At 49.7% G+C, this 20,399-nt stretch overlaps 2 protein-coding genes across 3 annotated transcripts; both read right to left on the bottom strand.

The window, feature by feature from the left end:
* Window positions 1-148: 148 nt before the first annotated feature.
* Window positions 149-10,052, bottom strand: fbxo34 (F-box protein 34). Of its 2 annotated transcripts, XM_085143273.1 has the most exons (3): window positions 9,726-10,052; window positions 6,865-7,062; window positions 149-3,332 (listed from the first exon to the last, which is right to left on the bottom strand). In XM_085143273.1, the coding sequence occupies exon 3, from the start codon at window positions 3,323-3,325 to the stop codon at window positions 1,436-1,438; it is 1,890 nt and encodes a 629-aa protein (XP_084999399.1). In that variant the 5' UTR covers window positions 3,326-3,332; window positions 6,865-7,062; window positions 9,726-10,052; the 3' UTR covers window positions 149-1,435. The 2 variants fall into 2 exon arrangements, with proteins under 2 accessions (XP_084999399.1, XP_084999400.1); XM_085143274.1 differs by lacking the exon at window positions 9,726-10,052 and having other exon boundaries at window positions 6,865-9,719.
* A 1,723-nt stretch (window positions 10,053-11,775) lies between these two features.
* lgals3b (lectin, galactoside binding soluble 3b) lies at window positions 11,776-18,804 on the bottom strand. Its single transcript, XM_085143281.1, has 7 exons — window positions 18,700-18,804; window positions 17,639-17,660; window positions 14,472-14,598; window positions 12,957-13,129; window positions 12,793-12,881; window positions 12,156-12,324; window positions 11,776-12,071 (listed from the first exon to the last, which is right to left on the bottom strand). Exons 2-7 carry the CDS (start codon window positions 17,642-17,644, stop codon window positions 11,913-11,915), a joined length of 723 nt encoding a protein of 240 aa, XP_084999407.1. The 5' UTR covers window positions 17,645-17,660; window positions 18,700-18,804; the 3' UTR covers window positions 11,776-11,912.
* Window positions 18,805-20,399: the final 1,595 nt, after the last annotated feature.

Below are 20,399 nucleotides of genomic sequence, written 5' to 3' on the forward strand. Positions count from 1 at the left end.
TGAAGCTCCACCCACTCACCAATCTCTCAGCCTCCATCAGTCAGGTGATCATCAGGAACCTCTGCATCTCAGAATCAAAAAGATGAAGCTTAATCAATAAGCCAATCAGCTGATCGATCAGTAAGAGGATAACAGGGTCAGATAAACCTGCAGAAAGTTCAGGAAGCCAAATTTTATTTGAAACAAGTCAAAACAAGGACCCGCCCACAATTATTCCTGAACAGCTGATTGATCAGCTGGGCCAATCAATCAGACATAATGATGATCAATAAACTTCTTCTTCTACTGTGATAAAACAAAGTTTCTTTAAAAACTGGCGCATGACCTCAGAGGGAGCATTGACCATGCAGCTGTTTTAGGCTCCGCCCCTGAGGGAGGGAGGTGGAGGGGAAGTTTAGCCATCCTGATTGGTGCAGACGTGTCAGGTGGATTTCCGTCATGGTTACAGACGTCCGACTAATAAAGTTTCATCTGTTTTAAGAAATATATATTTATAAGTTTCTGACGACAGGAAACGGGACAAGGGGGCGAGACGCGACCACCTGCTCTGGTCCCACCAGACGCTGCTCAGACGGACAGCTGCTGAGTCGTATTTTTACTTCTCATCGCTTTGATGCTGCTATCAGATAACTGTGTGCCCTTATTTTGAAAGTTCAGCTGTTGCTAACCAGTTAGACCCACCCCTTCCTGTGTAAAAAAAAAATCTAATTATGGTCATACATCTCTGCAAAAACATGAAGCAGTTTACTTGACTTCTGTTTTCAAATTAAAAGCTGAAGGAAACCCACGGTTAGGAAGTTTTTTTTTCTGTCGGTGATCGTGATCAATAAAGTTCAGGATTTCAGGCCTTTTGACCAATCAATCCCTCTGAGATGCAAATTAGCTCTAATTAAGGAAGTGACATCACAGTGGAAGTCAGCTCGCACCATTATTTTGAAGGTACGGCTCCTGTTTGTAAAACTAAATGAATAAATATTATCGATAACTCATCAATACGATGATCAGGAACCAGCCAGTGAGGAAGAGTCCTGGCTGAGACTCCTCCTCCAAACCCGATCACTGATCAGTGAGCAATATCGATCTGCAGATCAGAGCATGGAGGCTGTGGGGTGAGCAGCAGGGGGCGCCGCGAGGCCAGCGCTCCGTCAGACGCAGGGAGACGCTCAAACATCTAATCGATCAGCGATCAATAATCAGAATCAGTCACTGCGTCTGCCGGAGCACCGGCCTGCCGTTGCATCGTGGCTGCAGCAGCTGTTTGTCAGACTCTCGCCCCGCCCTCTCGCCAGATCTTTAACCTAAACATCATCCAGCTTAAAGTTCCACGGCGTTTTGATTTGTGGGCGTGGTATCCTGCGTGAAAGCGTTCTGATTGGACGCTGCTGACATCACACACAAAGAGCACAAACAGCCTCTGCCCGTCACACACTCACAATCAGTCGTCATGGTTACTCCTGCGGTAGATGGGCACATTAATGCTGTGGAACGCCGGGACCCAGCGGTTGTCATGGAGACCCACATTGCAGCCGGGCGTGTCCCTGCGGGCGCCATGGCAACACATCCAGTACCCTGGGCCGTACGGCAGCGCCTGGCAGTACGGCTTGTGGTGCCAGCGGCACAGCGACACGTCGCCGCGCCCGTAACGCTTCTTGCACTGCTTGCAGGGGTCGTCACGGTAACGGGGGTCTGACACCCACAGCGAGTCAGCGGGCCGCACGCCGTAGTTCTCGATGATGAACTTGAAGTAACTGCAGGCGCACTTGAGCGCGGCGAGGCTCTGCGTCGGCAGCAGTAGGAGGATCTTGACGAGCAGGTGGTGCGGCAGCGCCGTCAGGTACGGCTGCGGCTCCAGCAGCTGCTGCAGCCGCTGACGCTTCTCAAGGAAGTCCTGCGACGCCGACGCACGCCACACCAGAGGCGCCGAGGCAGGGTTGCTAACTACGCCAGCATCCTCAGTTCCTCTCCTCCTAGTCTTCTCTGATTGGCTGTCAGTACTGCAGGGGGCGGGCTTAAAAGGTTGAAGCACATAGGTGGCTCTGTGGCATGGGGGGCGGTGTGCCGAGGGGGAGGGGGTGGAGTCTTTCTCAGGTGTTGGAGACAAAAACAATAAGCCAGGCACAGGCTCCTCCTCCTCAGACTCAGAGGGCGGGGCCTTAAGGTGAGTCTCTGTTACAGTGCGCTCCCTCTCCACACCTGCAGCCTCCTCCGACTTGACCAGCTCACCTGAAAGGGGCGTGGTCAAAGCTGAGGCCGGGAGACAGCCGACTGGCTCCCTGCTCAGACACTGAGCTGCAGGTGATGATGGTGACGCAGGCTGGCTGGGGGTGGAGCTGTGACCTGTGGCAGCGGCAAGCAGCACACGCCCCGCTGTCCTCCGCAGGCTGTTGCTACGTGACAGGTCGCCCTCTGCCCGCCGCCTAAGACACTCAGACTCCAGTCTCGCCACCATATCTGACACTCGGACGCTTTCTGGCTCCTCCCCCCTGTGCTCCGAGCCGTCCCTGAGCTTGGTGGGCGGGGCTCTGGAGAGCATGATGGTGGTGCAGCTCCTCTGGAGAGCGAGCACAGGTTTGGAGTCCTGCTCGCTCGCTCTCTGCTCCAGAAACGCCACCATGTCCACCACTGACACTTTCGGGTCCGCCTCCTCTGCTGTCCCCAGCTCGCCACCACACTGCTGACCGGAGTGCGGGCGCTGCGGAGCAGGTCTGAGGTCACCAGCTCTCTGGTCTTGCTGAAGGTTTTGGGTGTTTCCGGACCGGCGGCGCCGTTTGGCGGTACAGTTTTCATCCCAGCTGCCCTTTGCCTTCACGGCTCGTGACAGCCCCGTCCCAACGCTGTAGGTGGTGCACGGCGCCGGCGCCCTGTCCCTGCTGTTCGCAGCACACTCGCCACCTCCGGCGCTATCTTCTCGTCCCCTCTCTGAAACAAAGATGGCGATCTTCTCGCGGACGTGTCCGGGTTTGATGACGGTCCAGACATCCAGCGGCGTGTCGGCATCCTCGGCGGCGGTCTGGAACAGTTTGGGCGTGTTGTTCTCGCAGCCTGACGGCAGCAGTGGGAGGTGCTGCAGGGTGGTGCCGGACTGCGTCTTGAGGCAGAGCGACGTCACGCTGCTTGTGATGGCGTTTGCTGGGCATCGCAGCGTGTTGGTGGAGATTACGCTGAATGGGAAGCGGCTGCTGCTGCCATGGTTACCAGTGTACGTCCTGAGCAGCCCCCCCTGCTGGCTCACGAACAGACTGCTCCGCTGCGTCCCCGTCTGAACGCCGGACGCATCGAGACGCAGCTCTGAACGCACGAGCTTCGGGTAAGACTTCAGGTGCATGATGGTCCTGTGGGGAGAGAGAGGTCACATGATTAAAACCCAACCGAGATATTGACTTATCAAAATAAAAGACCCCAGGAAATTATCGACATGTATGGCATTCAGATTTTCAAAATAAAAGTGAGTTCGAGGTGTTTCCTGTGGGTGTGTCTCAGATCAGAGCAGGTCAGACTCTCCGAGGTGATTCTGAGATATTTCATCACCCGATCGTGGTGTAAACATTTCAACACGAGATCACGTCAGAGCTGATCTGAGGTCAGGCTTCCTCTCCTCCTCATGAAGAATGCCAGAGGGAGGGCCACACTGGTTTCACTGGAACACTTTACCTCTGCTCGTAAAACTGGGACTTCCTGTTACTCAGGTGAAGGCGGCACCTTCTCGCCTCAGTAATGAACAAACTGTGCGTTTATGGTCAGCGCCCTGACAGACTGCAGCTCCTCTCACGTAACGCTGTAACTCTCCTCCTTCAAGCAAATAAGAAAAGCTTGTTGTTATGTTTGGTGGTGGGGGGCAGCTGGGACAGCTGATATGAAGGGGGGGGGGTCAGCTGCAGAGACCAAAAACAAACATGTTCAGCTCCCTTTGATGTGCACACTGCCTCACTGTGGGCGTCACAGGAACTGCAGGTTTAACCCGGATCATTTGGATTCGTTTGTTCTTCACCTGCCCTCCTCGTGTTTCTTGACCACATGTACCGAGCATGTGCAGAAACACATGTTTTTAACGTTTTGGGTGGTGGATGACATCATGACGAAGGCTCGGTGCAGCAGCATTACCTCAGCTGGGCCCGAGCCCGCAGACATGCCCGCACAGATGTGGAGGAAACCTCGACAGCTTCACGCTCTCGGCTGTCAGTCGCATGGACTCGCATGATTATGTTAATGATCGGTTATTGATTGAGAGGATAAAACGATCTGTGCACGCACACACACACACACACAGAAACCTTGACTCTAATTTTGTCTGAATGTGTTTAATGAGTCATTTTACTTCTCAGGGACTTTTTTAACCTCCTAGGACCTGCGTCCACATATGTGGACGTCACATTTTGGGTTATTTAGACTAAAATACTCAATTTTGCTCTACGAGGGCCTGATGTCCACTTACGAGGACATTATGCTGCTTCTATCAACATTTTAAACGAATATCCTCACATGTGGCTCTGATTTTTCTTAGAAACAAAAATCAGGTAAAAAAAAAAAAAAAAATCTTGTAATTCTTTGTTTTTACACTCATCAGGTCCCAATGAGCCCAAATATCAAAGAGAAATTAAAAATGCTGCCGTGGAAGAGTTCAGGTCTCAGGAGGTTAATTTAATGAGGGTTTTTTCTTTTTCAGTGATTTTATTCCGTTCATTTATTTTTTGTGTTTATTGAACATTTGGGATAAATAAAGTCAATCTCACCCGGCGCTGATCATTACTAGTTTTCAGTGAAGCCATGTCACCTGACCAACAGTCACATGACCGGCAGAGTTCCCTGTGACGCAGGGTTTTAATAGTTTTGCAATTTTCATTAGTTTTTATTTTTATTTAGTTTTGACTTCAGATTTTCAATTTTATATCAGTTTTAATTCGTTTTTACCAATTGTTTGCTAGTTTAGTTTAGTTTTTATTTTTTTGAAAATCCTTAGTTTCAGTTTAGTTTTGATTAGTTTCAGTTATAGTTTTAGTTGTGTTTGCAATAATTAAGTGTAACAAAATCCCAGTTTCATCATATCAGTCATTCTGCTCATCCTTGGGTATGTTGCTATTCCAGCTACCATACTGCACCCTGGACAGGTCGCCTGTCTGTCGCAGGGCTAACACGCAGAGACAGACAACTCACATTCCCACCTATGGGTTCTTTAAATAAATAAATAAAGGCAGATGAACAACCATTGATACCAGGCAACTATAAAATGTATATCTTGGCCCCAATGAGACTATTAACTCTCGCAGCACCGGGTGTTCGTAATTTTGGTTCAAGTGAATTGATAAACTTTTTGAAGGTAATTGACTCACACAGTTGTGTAGATATCCCCGTCCTGTTGTCTCGGGATGCATCACGCTGCCTTGCCTGGGGTTAGCTTCTGTTTTCTGGGGATGAGGGTTGAGTGTGCTCCCTTACCTTCTCAAGCTAAGCTAGGTTAGCCTTCTTGTGTGAGCTTTTCAAGTGCACTTTAAGGTTTGTGGGATTTTTTCCCTTTAGAAATGTCCCTCATAATTTGTCTGTTTCCACTACAAGACACTTGCTTTATCCAAAACACAGTCATATTCAAAGTAATCCCAAATTGGACTCTGGCTCCCGACTTTTCCTGACATGATTCTGCGCGTGGACGGAGCAGCAACACAGACGACTCGACTAACGTGCTGCCCCCTGCTGGCATAATGAGACACAGCAAGAAAAAATCTGGAAACTAAACTTCATTTTCACCCTTGACTCTTGTATGACACGCACACATCAATGAAAACTAAACACATTTTTGCTATAAATTCAGTTAATTTTAGTTAGTTTTGTGAACACTCATTATAGTTTTAGTTAGTTTTCCTTTTTTTGTTTTTATTTCCGTTAACGAAAATGTTTTTTCACTTCTAGTTTTCGTTAACGATAACCTTGGTGAGACCAGACAGATTAAAGGAGCGCCATCACGTTCACAGCTGTGAGTGAAGGACGACCTTCCTGCTCCCCGACGGCCGTGTCAGGTTCTTTCTGGGAGAACATCGTCTACACCGAGGTGTTCCCTCAGCTGAGAGACGTTCTCTGTCCAGCGCGTCCTCTCAGTAGGACATGTCTGAACCCCTCAGCTGGACTCATCTCTGAACAGGTGACGAGACAACGCCCGCATCCATAAATGTAAAGCAGGATTTTAATACAGCAGCGCCATGAGAACAGCTTTCAGCAGATAAAAGCTGTTTTAAAGCCCATTATAAATAACGTTGGTTGGATAAACCCTGCACATAGCAGCCGGGCGTGCACACAGCTCCGTGTGAAGCGTCCCGCGTGCACACAGCTTACACAACCTCGTGACGCTTACAGAGGCAGGACACACTCAGAGCTCTGGGTGTGCAGGATGACCTCAGTGATGATGTAACCGTGAAAAAGGTGTGTTTGTACGAACACATCACAGTTACACAACCGTGCTCAGAAACAAAAAGCCTGTTTGAACACAGCAGTGAAGTCGTCTCTCATCCAATCAGATGCAGATCCACAGCGAGACGAGCTAAAGTTTCTGAGCGACAGGAGTTTGGTTTCCAGGCCGTCGGCACTGCGCCTGAGAACAATTAGGATTACACAAACCGCAGCAGGGCGGCCAATCAGAGCCAGGTATAAAACACACTGGGAGCACACGGAGGTCAGAGGTCACACATGCAGCGAGGGATGAGGCACAGCTGTGTCATCAGCAGTTTCTGAGGTATTCATGTCCCGGTCAGCTCTTCAGCTCAAAACAGACGCCCAGTGGTGTTTCCAGAATCAGAACCCGGAGCTCCGATCTGCCGCACAGCATCTTGGGAGTTGTATTCATGCGTTTCTCTTTTACACAATGCTAACTGTGTTTACCTCCACTCTGTGTGCTGATTGGCCGGTGGTGGTGCAGGGGGGCGTGGTACTGGTTTGAGTGACAGCTCCGCTGATCCTTCAGCTTCACATTTCTCAGACGTTCGCCTCGACTCCTCCCACACAGGAAGCTAAACCAGGCGCTGTTTCTCCTGCGCCACGGTCTCCAAAGGCGTCAGGATGTGACGGCACACACACGCCCTGCAGGAAAAAACAAGCACACACCAACACATCAGTGACTCACACACACACACACACACACCTGAGGCCACGGCCCAGGTGTGTGATCCTCACACCGTAAGCAGTTTCACAATCTTCAATATCTTCAAAATGAAATGAGAACATGTTCTACAACAGCTGGATCAGACATGCAGACTCAGACTGGGAGGACTGGGAGTGAACCAGCAGGGCCAGAAGTCAGTTTACGACACGCGGAGCAGCAGCGAGCTCACAGCCTCCAGGAAAAGCTCGTCGTACATCAGACAAACCTGCAGCTTCGTCTATAGTGAGACGCCAGCTCATGATACCTGACAGCCAATCAGCTGCCAGCTCTGTCCTCTCTGTCTATATAAGGAGCCGGTCACAGTGTGTTCAGCACACACAGGCGCACAAACACAAGACTGCGCACTGGTGTGCGTTTGTGCTGTTGAAGCAGGAAACTGTAAATATTTCAAAATAAAAGCTGACAGTTTAGTGACCAGCCGTTTCTCCTCACAGCTGATTAATTCCCGCCACGTCTCCCAGCTGCGACGATCTGCAGGTGCTTCCTGCTCCCACAACAGGAAGAGTTCAGGAGAAACCTGAATGACATGGACCTGCTCACCTGCACAGGTGTGACAGGACTGCAGGTGTCCTGTAGCCTCACCTTGTCACCCTTTTCTGCTCAACACATGAAAAAAGGACGGCGGGGATAGCTCAGTAGGTAGAGTGGTGGGCCCATGATCGGGAGGTCGGGGGTTCGATTCCCCTGAACAGCTACCCTGAGGCGCCGCTGTGCAAGGCACCGCCCCTACACTCTGCTCCCCGGGCGCCCAATGGCTGCCACTGCTTCACTGAGTGAATGGGCTACGTGCAGGGAGGAATTTCCCCACGGGGATCAATAAAGTACACTTTCTTTCTTTCTTGACTCTGTTCCTTCAAGCGTCAAAGATTATGATAAGAAATGATTACCAATCAGCTGATTGATTAACCACACACACCGAGGAGCCCGAGCGGTGGAGTGGAGGCATTTCCCTCCTCCCTCTCCTGAAACCACCTCCTGCTGCTGGATCTGCAGCTTCCTTCTCTTTTGTTTGACGTGAACCAATCAGAGACAGGATCAATACATGAGCTGAGGCAGTCTAAACAGGGATCCTTTCAAAGCTTAGTCAATGCTAATGAGCCAGATGCTGACTCTGATTAAAGAACAGACAGCGAGCTTATGCTGGAGCACTGCAGGCCTCCTTATTTACTCTGTGTTAACAGATTATTGATTGTTTGGGGATTTTACGATGATACTGAAGTTTTTATATCCCACCTTCCCCTGAGGGAACACTGATCCAGCAGCCTGAGGCCGTCAGGTCTGATCTGACACGGGCGAAGGTAAAGATAAACAAACACCAACATCTGCCTATGGTTTCATCTCTAAGACATGCTGCCGTCCACCGAGTGGCGTCCTAACTGTGTCCCAGCCCGTCAGACGCCTGTTCCCTTCAGGGTGAGCAGGAGCGCTCAGGCACGTGACCTCATTTACATTTGTAACATTCATGATAATAATCTGTATGACATCTCCACAAAACGTTGATTAGAATCTAAATAAATTGTGTCACACTGCAGATGTGTAACTCTGCAGTGTCCTCAGCCTTCAAATTAAAAGCTTCTTTAGATCAGTGATTAATCATTAGCATCTTTAGTGCCGAGTCACTGATCAGGAGCCTAAATCATTCTGTACGAATCCCAGAGGTCTGTGTTTCAGGCCACTGATTCTTCTATTTATTTAACCAGGACACCCCTGAGACTAAAGCCCATTTACAGCCAAGAAAGCACCGAATTAACAGGTTATATGAGTGGTCAGGTATAACACGAGCAGAGGAGGGAGCTGCTGAGGAACAAGGTCCTGATGGCTTCTCCAGCAGAGGCTCAAAGTCCTGTAAAGACCCCGAGGATCCTGAAGAGGAGCGAGTATCACAAAAACTGTTCACTCACATGCTGTGATCTCCACGGGCTGAGACACCAGCTGATAACGTCCACACACACACAGTGTTTGTGGGCTCTGACTCATCTCAGGGTGTGACAGAGTTTAGAGGAATGTGTGTTTCTAAAGTGATTTTATAATCATCATGAGGACATTAGACCCTGTGGGAGCTCAGTCTCAGATCAGACCGGGACAGACCCGGGCCAAACCGACCGCCAGCTGCTGAGTCTGCACTCCGAGGCTAATAGCTAGCAGCTAACAGCCTGTAAACTTCCCACCCTCCTGGGCCTCCGCCCTGCTAACGGCGAACATTAATCGGTAACCCAGCTGGGAGCGGCTTGGAGCTCCGCTACATCCGCAGCAACACTCGGTAAACAAAGTGTCCCGCGCGCTGTTTACAAACAAACAACCGAGCTACACGAAAACAAACTTCGCTGCCGCAGCGCTAGTTAGCATGCTACTAGCTGCAGCCGCTCGCTCTCATTAAACACCTGGCTAACTAGCTAGCGTCTGCAGCTAACTAGCGGGGAGCAGAGGAGGACGGAGCGGCACGTCGACACTCCAGAGGACACGGAGGAAGTTTGAGGAGACGCTGCGGGTGGAGATCGGATCGTTTCCACCCCACACCGACACCCAGCAGCGGCCCCGAGCCGCGGACTCTCGGAGAGAAGAGGCCGCGGGTCGCACTGACCTGAAGGAGGAAGCTGAGCCCGTCCACTGGGGAGCTCCGCTGGCAGCGACCGCAGACGGTGCAGTCCTCCGGTCCGGGGTGTCCTGACTGTCCGCAGCCCAGCTGCTGTCGGTGCCTTCGCTTCGCCGGTGCGTGGACCCACTTTTAAACTGTTTAACGCTTAAACGCAGCACGGAGGTGCGCGCTCCTCACCTAACTACATAGTAAAGCTCCCGATCGAGCACGCGCACGTCAACCTGCGGCTGTGCGTCATGACGTAGCAGCCCTATCCTGAGCATCAACAACATGTAGGTTCGGTTTTAGCGACACCCAGAGGGCCGACACGCTTCATCAGATGGACGATGGTGGCTCAACGGCACGAAGGCAAGAAGGTCCCGAGCAGGGTTCCGGGTCTGTGCTCAGCCCCTCACAAGAACGGACCGTGCTTTACGTGTTGAGACTGAAAAGCCACGGAGTTCACCCGAAATAACCCAAAAGACTAAAGGTGTACATCCACAGAGACAGCAGGGCAGCTGATCACAGCCTGCACGCCAGCTCTCAGTAGGAATGATCGTTAGTTTGATTGTTTTCCCCACACGGAATCATTACACTGATCTCCGGGTTCCCCACGCACTGAATCCACAGTCCACTGTGACTGTGCACAGTCTGTTTAGGTGTGGGGGGAACTCACACTGTGTAATCTTGACAACAGAAACTCTCTGTCAGTGCGGGTTTCCTACATAACAGATTCAAACTGAGTTCACACAGAATTACATTGGATTAATATTTGTATTTTCATGTACTAATATTACATTAATACAGCACGAGGTTCAGTTTCCTTTGTAACTGTAGAATTGTCCTTCAAGGAGCTACTTGTTACTTTCCTACGCTGAGGATACTTCAGAGCAGCACTTTTTCACTTTTACTTCAGTTAAAAAGTTGCTTCAGTACTTTTACTGGAGTATTTTTAATCAGAATGTCTTTATTGTCATTGCTGCAGGTACGAGAGCCGTCGTGGCTCAAAGAGTTGGCAGTTCGCCGGTTCGAGCCCCGACTCGGACAGTCTCGCTCGTTGTGTCCTTGGGCAAGACACTTCACCTACCGCCTACTTTTTGGCTTTGAGGGCCCCGAAAAGCGCTATATAAATGCAATATGTTATTATTATTAAAAGCGGTCTCAAATCAGTGCATCATCCATAAAAACATTAAAAACATCTTTATGTATTAGAAGTAAAGAGAGTCTGTACTTTTGCCACCTCTGTAAATGACTCAGGTAAACTCTTCCTCAGAGCTGCTGGCTGTGCTGACACGCTAACTTTAAAATCATTCTATTTTTTTCAGTGTATGCAGGAGAACTAGGGACACATTCAGGGGGCTCCAGGCCCCCTGAATGGGATAAGCTGAAGTAAATGGATGGAAGCAAAATGAATTTATTTAAATGTGAATCCAAAACCTTTGCTCGTCACTAAGCTGCCAGGCTCTGAAGCCGTGACGCCATTCTTCCTCTCTGTAGTTGTTATGAAGGGGAAACTTCTCTGGACCAGTTTCTTACATTAGGCTGTAAACATGTTTATTTTAACATGTTTATTTTAACATGGGAATCTGTAGGGACGACTCACCGCTGGAGCCCCTGCTGGACATTAGAGGAACTACAGGCTGAGAGTTTCTGTCACGTGATAAATAAAACTGGGTATCATCTGCACAGCAATGAAAAACATGCAGTGTTTTCTAAAAGTGTTGTTCCCAGAACAGAACCCCGTGGAGCTTCGTGAATAGCTGTTATGTGTAAAAAAACATTCCTTGTTTATGTGAACAAACTTAAGCAAGAGGAGGAAACAAAAAAGTGTCAGAACTCAGACTTTTTTCTCAGAATTCTGATTTAAAAAATACGTCCACACTTTTTTCAAGTGGCTCTGATCCTCGTCCCTATAAACTGGAAGATTAAGACGGTAACGCTCACTCACTCCGCAGATGACCAGCTGTTTTAAAACTCCTGTTTGAAGAGTCTGTCGTGGTTCAACTAGGCTCATCATTTTCAGGCATCCAGTCAGGACACAGAAATAAGCACAAAACCCAGAATATGACGTCTTTATTCATTAGACACCTGAACAGAAACATGTGGAAGAATCACAGCATCTACTGATGATCACCTTCAAACATTCACTGATAATTTCCTCCTGACTGATCTCTGCTGTGTCAGCAGCCTGTCTCAGTGCAACATCTCCGTGTTGACCCTGGACAGCGTGAGGTCGTAGTAGATGTTGAGTCTCTTGATGTCTCTCAGGTTGGTGATACGATGCTTGAAGTCCAGCAGGTGAGCGTTGTTGACGGCCACCTTTAACTCCGTGTTGGTGCACAGGATCTTGATCTGGAAGAGAAACATGAGAGACTGTCGTTGGCGTCATCGCCGCCTCACAGAAACAAACTGAGGATTTTTTTGAAGCTGTCTGACCTCAAAACTCTGCCCCGGCACAAACGGGAAGTGCTGCAGCTCCCTCTCCTCTTTGCCCCACTTTTCACCGATGCAGCTGTTTCTGATGATCACCTTCTTGCCGCCCTCGTTGAAGCGAGGGTTGAAGTGGAAGGCGATGTCACGAGCTGTGGCCAGGTCCACCGTGATCCTGATGAATCACAGAGACCTCAGTGAATTACTGACCATTAAAGCTTCTCCTCCATCAGATTATCTGGATCAATCGTTTCTCTTTTTGGCCGATGTTAATGTGGCATTAAGCGCCGCAAGTCTGATTTTGCTTCACTGAAACAAGCGAACGAATGCAAACAAATGTGTAGCTGATGACCTTGCTCATCCTTGTTCACCAGCTGTCCTCTCGTTGTTTTTTTAATCATGTGTTCACAGCAAACATGAAGGTTTTGTGTGATTACACCTACAGTTTGTCCAATGAGACGACATGAGCTCACTGTCTTCTCCTACTGCCCGCTTTCATTACTGTTACTCAGTAACGACTGGATTTAACCACCGTCAGTGTATCGCTCTGCGCTTCCTGTTTACTCTGCTCTACACCCGCCCGCTCGCTTCTTTAGTCTGACCTCTGCTCTCTCGTCACTACGTGACATCACAGCATTCGTACTTGTCAGCGTTGGGTTTGATAGTTCCAGCGATGGTGATCAGCAGCTTGTCGTACACTCCTTCAGGCAGAGGCAGGTTGAAGGGAACCGTCTGTCAAGAAGAAAACAGCTGTTTACTACATCTGTCCTTCTGCCTGTCCTCTGTTTCCGTCTCTGTTTGGCTCACCAGATTCTGCTGGGGTGCAACAGGAGGAGTGGGTCCAGGTCCAGGGCCTGGACCTGCACCCCAAGGTCCGCTGGGCTGGCTGGGGCCTTGGGGCCAGGTAGGGTTAGCAGGCTGACCTCCAGGCCAGGCTGGACCAGTGGAACCTCCGGGCCAGGTGGGCTGGTTGGGCTGACCTGAGGTTTCAGTGGAAGCAAAAGTCATTTCCACAAACATTCACCTGTTTATTTAACCTGCGAACGTCCACCTGGGCACCACAGGCTAACGTCCTCCTGGGCACCACAGGCTAACGTCCACCTGGGCACCACAGGCTAACGTCCTCCTGGGCACCACAGGCTAACGTCCTCCTGGGCACCACAGGCTAACGTCCTCCTGGGCACCCCAGGCTAACGTCCACCTGGGCACCACAGGCTAACGTCCTCCTGGGCACCACAGGCTAACGTCCAACTGGGCACCACAGGCTAACGTCCTCCTGGGCACCACAGGCTAACGTCCACCTGGGCACCACAGGCTAACGTCCTCCTGGGCACCACAGGCTAACGTCCTCCTGGGCACCACAGGCTAACGTCCTCCTGGGCACCACAGGCTAACGTCCTCCTGGGCACCCCAGGCTAACGTCCACCTGGGCACCACAGGCTAACGTCCTCCTGGGCACCACAGGCTAACGTCCAACTGGGCACCACAGGCTAACGTCCTCCTGGGCACCACAGGCTAACGTCCACCTGGGCACCACAGGCTAACGTCCACCTGGGCACCACAGGCTAACGTCCAACTGGGCACCACAGGCTAACGTCCTCCTGGGCACCACAGGCTAACGTCCAACTGGGCACCACAGGCTAACGTCCTCCTGGGCACCACAGGCTAACGTCCACCTGGGCACCACAGGCTAACGTCCTCCTGGGCACCACAGGCTAACGTCCTCCTGGGCACCACAGGCTAACGTCCAACTGGGCACCACAGGCTAACGTCCTCCTGGGCACCACAGGCTAACGTCCACCTGGGCACCACAGGCTAACGTCCTCCTGGGCACCACAGGCTAACGTCCTCCTGGGCACCACAGGCTAACGTCCAACTGGGCACCACAGGCTAACGTCCAACTGGGCACCACAGGCTAACGTCCTCCTGGGCACCACAGGCTAACGTCCACCTGGGCACCACAGGCTAACGTCCTCCTGGGCACCACAGGCTAACGTCCACCTGGGCACCACAGGCTAACGTCCTCACATAACCCCAGATGGAAGCTGTGAACAGCAATGGCAAAATAACTGTAGGAGACTGTTTGACAGGTGACACCCCACCCTAACCTTAGACAGGTAGAAGGTGACCTGGTGGATGTAAAGAGGCTGCTTTATTAATGAGGCCTCGTGAAGACTGAAGTCCCTTCAGAGACGTGACTGTCAGAGGTCAGTAAAAGTCTACAGCGGAGGGTTGGGCTTGTGTTTGGGTTGATCAAGTCAAGTCAGGTGGCTTCATTGTCATTTCCACCATGTGCAGAGTGAAACGTGTGAAGCCTCTTACCTGGCCACGCGGGGGCATTGGGCTGTCCGGGCCAGAGACCTCCTCCTGCTTGGTTGTTTCCACCACCGGGCCAGAGACCTCCTCCTGCTGCTGACTGGGTGGTGCCACCATCAAGAGCGTCTGAGAGCTGCAGACACACAGAAGCAAAGAAAGCCTGAGCTCGTTTTGTCCTCGGGACGGTTTCTGACTAGAGATGCACGATACCACTTTTTTATGTCCGATACCGATATCATAAATTTGGATATCTGCCGATACCGATATGAATCCGATATAGTGTTTTTTAATCAATAAAACGTTTTTTTAATATCTTGCTGCATTTTGTATAAGTTTATACTCAAGTTTAAATAGACAATAAGACTAAAGCTGTTCTGTTATACCTGTATGTAAAAAATACAACAAAATATTTCATAGTTCAGCAAAACTGATCAATCTAATAAACTTAAACCTGCTCCATCCTCCCTATTCTGGTGTTTTAAAGAGTACTTGGCAGAAATATTAAACAACCTAACTAACAGGGTTGCAAACTCCCTGCAAAAAACAAACAAACCACCCTCCACCTCATGATGCTTAATCAATGTAATCAAATTTAATTTGATGCAGGGGAAAAATGCACAGAAATAAATTATTTTTCAAGAATAATTAAATAGATTTAACATCTTTCTTCAACAGAACTGCAGACTGCACAGATGGTTCCCAAAGGAAAAAGTACTATAGCTTACTATATTAGACTTAACAGTTACTATATACAGTAATGGACTTCTATATATTTTACATCAGATTAAAACTTTGGGTGTAAGATTCAGATAATTATTTATTAAAAGCTCGACATTTTAAATGAGAATAAGAAAGAAAAGTATGTCTTTGTGCCCCCTTTTCCCTGTTCATGCCCTATCGGCCCCCCTGGCTAAACTTTGCTAGATCCGCCCCTGCACAGTTACGTCAGCTGTAGAAAAAGATCCTGGTGTAGAAATAATATTAAATAAATTCTAACAACAGCTGATCAAGCTTAAACGTGCTGCTGTTGTTCAGCCGCTGGTTTCCTCTTTCTGGTGAGAAGTGGGCCAAAAACAAAGAAGAGAGACGGACTCACGACAGAAAAGCCGATCAGCTGATCATTATCATTGAGCAGTTTCACGATTGAAATAGCAGCAGGAGAGAGAGACAGAGAGACAGAGAGGCAGTCGCTCCATATATCTGTTGTTAAGCTTAACGTGGGAATGCTTTACAAACATTCAGAGATGAACTTACACACTTGCTTTACTTCTCTCTGGGAAAACTTCCTCAGAGATGAAATGCTGGTTTGGTAGCGACGCTACAAATACACACAGCTGCTCTATCACGTGACCACACTGCTGCGACGTGCTACGGTTATGAGCCGAGTTACGCCATGTAGCAAGTTTTGTGAGGTGCTTTTTTATATATTTAATGGATCGATTACATTTTTTATTTCTCTCCGATATCCGATCCAGTAATTTGGGTCAGTATCGGACCGATACGTAATATCGGATCGGTCCATCTCTATTTCTGACTGAGCACAGTTCCTGCAGCCACGCAGGGCTAAGGCGCTTCCTTCACTGCCTCCTTTAGCAGAGGGGACATTGGAGCATCCTCTATGAGAGGAAAGGAGGTCATTCCATCCCATAATTCATAGCAGTGCACCGTCAGACAAGGACTGAGGTCACGAAAGTGTTATTAATGGGGTGTTTTTCATTTCATGCCGTTATTGTTTCACCTGTTTCTGTGAGAGGGAAATCATTTCAGTTTCAAAAGCTTTTAGTCTAAATGTCCACAGAGTCAGAATTTGCACTCTTCAGCCTCCTTCTTCATCACTTCTGCAGCTTCTGAGCCAAATCCTGCCTCACAGGTCTGAGCCGATCGACTGACCGCAGGTTCTGGATTAAGATCTGAGGAGTCTGTCTCTGCCAACAGTCTCCTCCCGGTGCTTTAAACAGTAAAGACCAAAAACAGTAGGAAGTAACTTCAACAACCACACTATGAGCAGGTGCTCGGTGACACCGGGAAGGAAAAACTGCATTTTAACAGGAAGAAGCCTGTGCTGGAAAATGCTGGACTTTGTCAAACTGCTCTGGGATCACTGGGAGAAGAAGTCGAGGATGAATTCCACCGAGGGCTGCAGAGGTTGTGAACAGGAAGAGTCAACACTTCACAATAAAAGTTTGTAAAACATGAAGCAGTGACTGTTCTTCAGTCCACCACAGAGACGACGTGTCTGAAACACGAGCTGAGACGCCGCCAAAGCTTTGCTGCGACCCCACGTCAGCGGTCCAGCTTCACCTCGCCGCAGCAGCGCCCGCGACGCCAGAGGGACACGTTTCAGAGACGCCGTCTGACCTTCAGGCCCGAAGCGGCCGTCTGAAGTACTGAGTGCAACTGAATGCACCTGAACGCACCACGGTTCACACTGAGGGTGTGTTCAGTGACAGACTCTTCTGGAATGTTCTGTAGGAACCAGCTCTAAGGAAGGAACAATAACACCCTGTTCTCACACACACACACACAGACACACACACAGACTCACACACAGACTCACACACACACACAGACTCACACACAGACTCACACACACAGACTCACACACACACACACAGACTCACACACACACTCACACACACAGACTCACAGACACTCACACACAGACTCACACACACACACACACACAGACTCACACACACAGACACACACACACAACCCCATTCAGCTATCTCAGTGAGGACCTTCATTGACATAATGCTTTCTCTAACCATTAAAGATGAAAGCCTGACCCTGACCCTGACCCTGACTCTGACCCTGACTCTGACCCTGACCCTGACCGTAACCTAACTGTAACGCTGACACTAAAACCACATTTTGAGCCTCAAACACGCTTCAAACTTGTGAGGACCGCGTGTGTGTCACAGGTGACTGTTGGTTCTCACAAGTATAGTAGAATGCAGATTTCGGTCCTCACAAAGATAGCTAGACAGGAACACACACACACGTTTGAGTTTCTCGTTTAGATCATCAGCTGCTGCCTCGTGACCACATTAGCAGGACCGTGCTGCACGTCCCTAATGTCACATCAGAATCACCGAAGCATCGATTAAACCTGAAAGCTGCACATCAGGAAACATCCAGGTGAAAGTTTGTGAGAGAAGAAAGTGACTCACGTCCATTCTTGTCTTCTGCAACCTGAAACACACAGACAGGAAGAAGACAATGAGGTCTGAGGGTGTGGTGGTGCGAGTCCTGACACGGAGCAAACAACAGGACAAAAAGCTGAAAGTGATACACAAACTGCAAAAAAACGCCGCCCTCGTCCTCTCTGCTCGCGCTCACAGCAGGCACTAAACTCAGGTTTTGGTTTTGGGATTCGGCCCTTTAAGGCTCAGCTGCAGCTCGTTGGGAGTCCCTGAACTCGACCTTTGAACCGTGTTCGTGTCGTTTACATGGATCCCAGAAACAAACTAACAAACCTTCACATTTAAACTTGTTTGAACAGCCAGCTGACCTCAGAGTCTGCTGCTGAATGCAGAAATACGACATGATCAGAAATCAGTGAAAAGCAGCTGCTGCGTCAGTCACAAGGGGGCGCCACAGCTAGCAGAGCAGCATGTCACATGATCTGGTCTCAAACTGGGAACAGAACCACATCACCCAGTTTACGTTCTCTGAAGTCCTCTGGAAGTTTTTTAAAGGCTTTCTGTGTGTTGGTATCGACGTGTTAGTCTACGCTGTCACTTGGTATCAAACGGTTGCTGGTTCGATTCCAGCAGGAGACGCAGATCCCTGCAGGACTGTCAGCGAGGTGTGAAACTGCAAAATCAGACTGTGCAGAAGTGCCCTCTGAATGTTTTCCAGATGTTCCTGTGGTTTCCTGCTGCTGGGGGGTGGAGCAGCGTTCTCATGCTCAACAAACAAACATGGCGCCTGCAGCAGGAGCAGACGCCGCCCAGGATCACACGGCTGTGAGCAGACGAGTCAAACAGGCGTCTGTTCCTCTGTGCGCCGCTCGGAGTAAATAAAGTTTGAATGAAAGCACTCACAGTCAAAGCTCCCTGAGTAACAGACACGAAACCTCACAGTTCAGCAACTTCCTCTTCTTCTGAACAACGAACCGAATCAGGAGCTTCCTGTTTGTCTGCGTGCTTTGATTCAAGCATCAGAGGAAGAGACGCCGAACCGAGTCAGACCTGCAGGCAGAGAGCACGAGGACGGGAAGGAGACCTACCTGAGTTCACCTGAGCGCCGCCGATCACACTGACTCTGAAACAGGAGACGCGCTTTAAGTCCTGAGCCTCGCCCTGCTCCTGCATGCAGACCACACCCACACACACACACCCACACCGCAGACACACACGCACGCACACACACACTAAGTCCTGAGCCTCGCCCTGCTCCTGCATGCAGACCACACACACACACACACACTACAGACACACACGCACACAGCTGGGTGTGTTTTTATTTTGAGCCCTGCTGTTGTTTGCTGACAGCAGGATTTAGCACATAGTTATTGATGATGGTCTTTGCAGGTTTGATTGGTCTGTTTTTATGTTACCAGGAAACCTGAAGAGCCAATCAGACCACACCCTCACTACACAGAACACGATTGTTTAGACAATATTCATTGTTACAGCAGCACAAAGGGGACGTTAGAGATGTTACAAACGGATAAAAGCAGAAAAAACAAATAAGAAACTGCAGCGTGTCACATGGTTACTGCAGCGTGTCACATGGTTACTGCAGCGTGTCACATGGTTACTGCAGCGTGTCCATGGTTACTGCAGCGTGTCACATGGTTACTGCAGCGTGTCACATGGTTACTGCAGCGTGTCACATGGTTACTGCACACGCAGAAACATTCCCTGTGGCGGGAATAACATTCCTTCGCTCTTTCCCAGGATCAGGTGAGCTTCCCAACCCTGATTCCTGGAAGTTCCCGCCCGCCTCGTGTCATGGCTGTCTGTTTTTTTCCACTTGGTGGACCAGAGAGTCGAACATGATACAGATTACAGCGGGCTGTTGGAATACTCAGATTACTTTTTTGTTGTAATTAGTGATTTAAGTTTAAGTGGGATTAAACGGGTGTTTAATCATTTCTGTGACGTCTCTGTTGACCCACAGAGGACGACAGATGTGCTTCACGTGTGAAAGAAACACTCGGTTTGACGGCGCCGGTGGGATGACAAGCCGGTCGCTCTGTGACTCAGCAGCAGTGATCAGTCTGCGCCGTCACTGTGCGTTGGTCGTTGAGGTCTGCAGCATTCGCTCATGCACAGCTCTCTGAGCTCTGCAGCAGCTCCGTTCTTTCCTTTTTCAGCCGTTCTGTTGGATCTTTGTCCTGCTGATGACCCAGGTTGGTCCCAGCTGTGGGACAGACGTCCTCACACTGACTCTGGGACAGTTCATCGTCCCTCCTCCACGCGCTCACAGCTGCTGTCAGGTGTTTGGTCAGAATCGAGCAGCTCTTTATTGTTATCGTAATAATTATGGGTGCTCCGTGCAGGAGAAGCTGCACATTTCCTCCAAACGTGCTGCTGTGCATGAAGAATATCTGCTCCCTGGTCTCGTCTGACAGAGCACAGGAGGCTCTTTGTCCTGGTGCTTTACAAACCGGCCGTACTGGTTCCACCTGTTTCTGACTGTACAGGGTCAAAGGTCACAACAGTAGAGAGTGAGATGGAGCTCCGGGTTCTGACCTTGGGGTGAATTTTCCAGGACGTTCACTCTTTGAAAGACTGCCTCATTGGTTTAACACGGCCGAACGCTCCAGACCTGCAAACTGGAAAGACGTCAGCTCTCATCGAGGCGCTCACACCGATGATCAGTCAGTAAAGGCACCTGGCCGCACCTTACACGCCTGTGAGGATCAAAGCTGTCCTTCTGTTAATCTTCTTCATCCTCGCCTCAAACACGCCTCCTTTTTTA

Source organism: Neolamprologus multifasciatus, chromosome 19, assembly GCF_963576455.1.
Source record: "Neolamprologus multifasciatus chromosome 19, fNeoMul1.2, whole genome shotgun sequence".
Classification (NCBI taxonomy): Eukaryota; Metazoa; Chordata; class Actinopteri; order Cichliformes; family Cichlidae; genus Neolamprologus; species Neolamprologus multifasciatus.

Bases quoted from the DNA above. Each gene is read 5' to 3' on its own strand.
- fbxo34 (XM_085143273.1), bottom strand. From the start codon at position 3,325: ATGCACCTGAAGTCTTACCCGAAGCTCGTGCGTTCAGAGCTGCGTCTC.
- lgals3b (XM_085143281.1), bottom strand. The intron at 12,882-12,956 runs GTGAGCCAAACA...TCTTCTTGACAG, and splicing joins TTGCACCCCAGCAGAATCTG to ACGGTTCCCTTCAACCTGCC. The intron at 12,072-12,155 runs GTCAGACAGCTT...TTTCTCTTCCAG, and splicing joins TGCCGGGGCAGAGTTTTGAG to ATCAAGATCCTGTGCACCAA.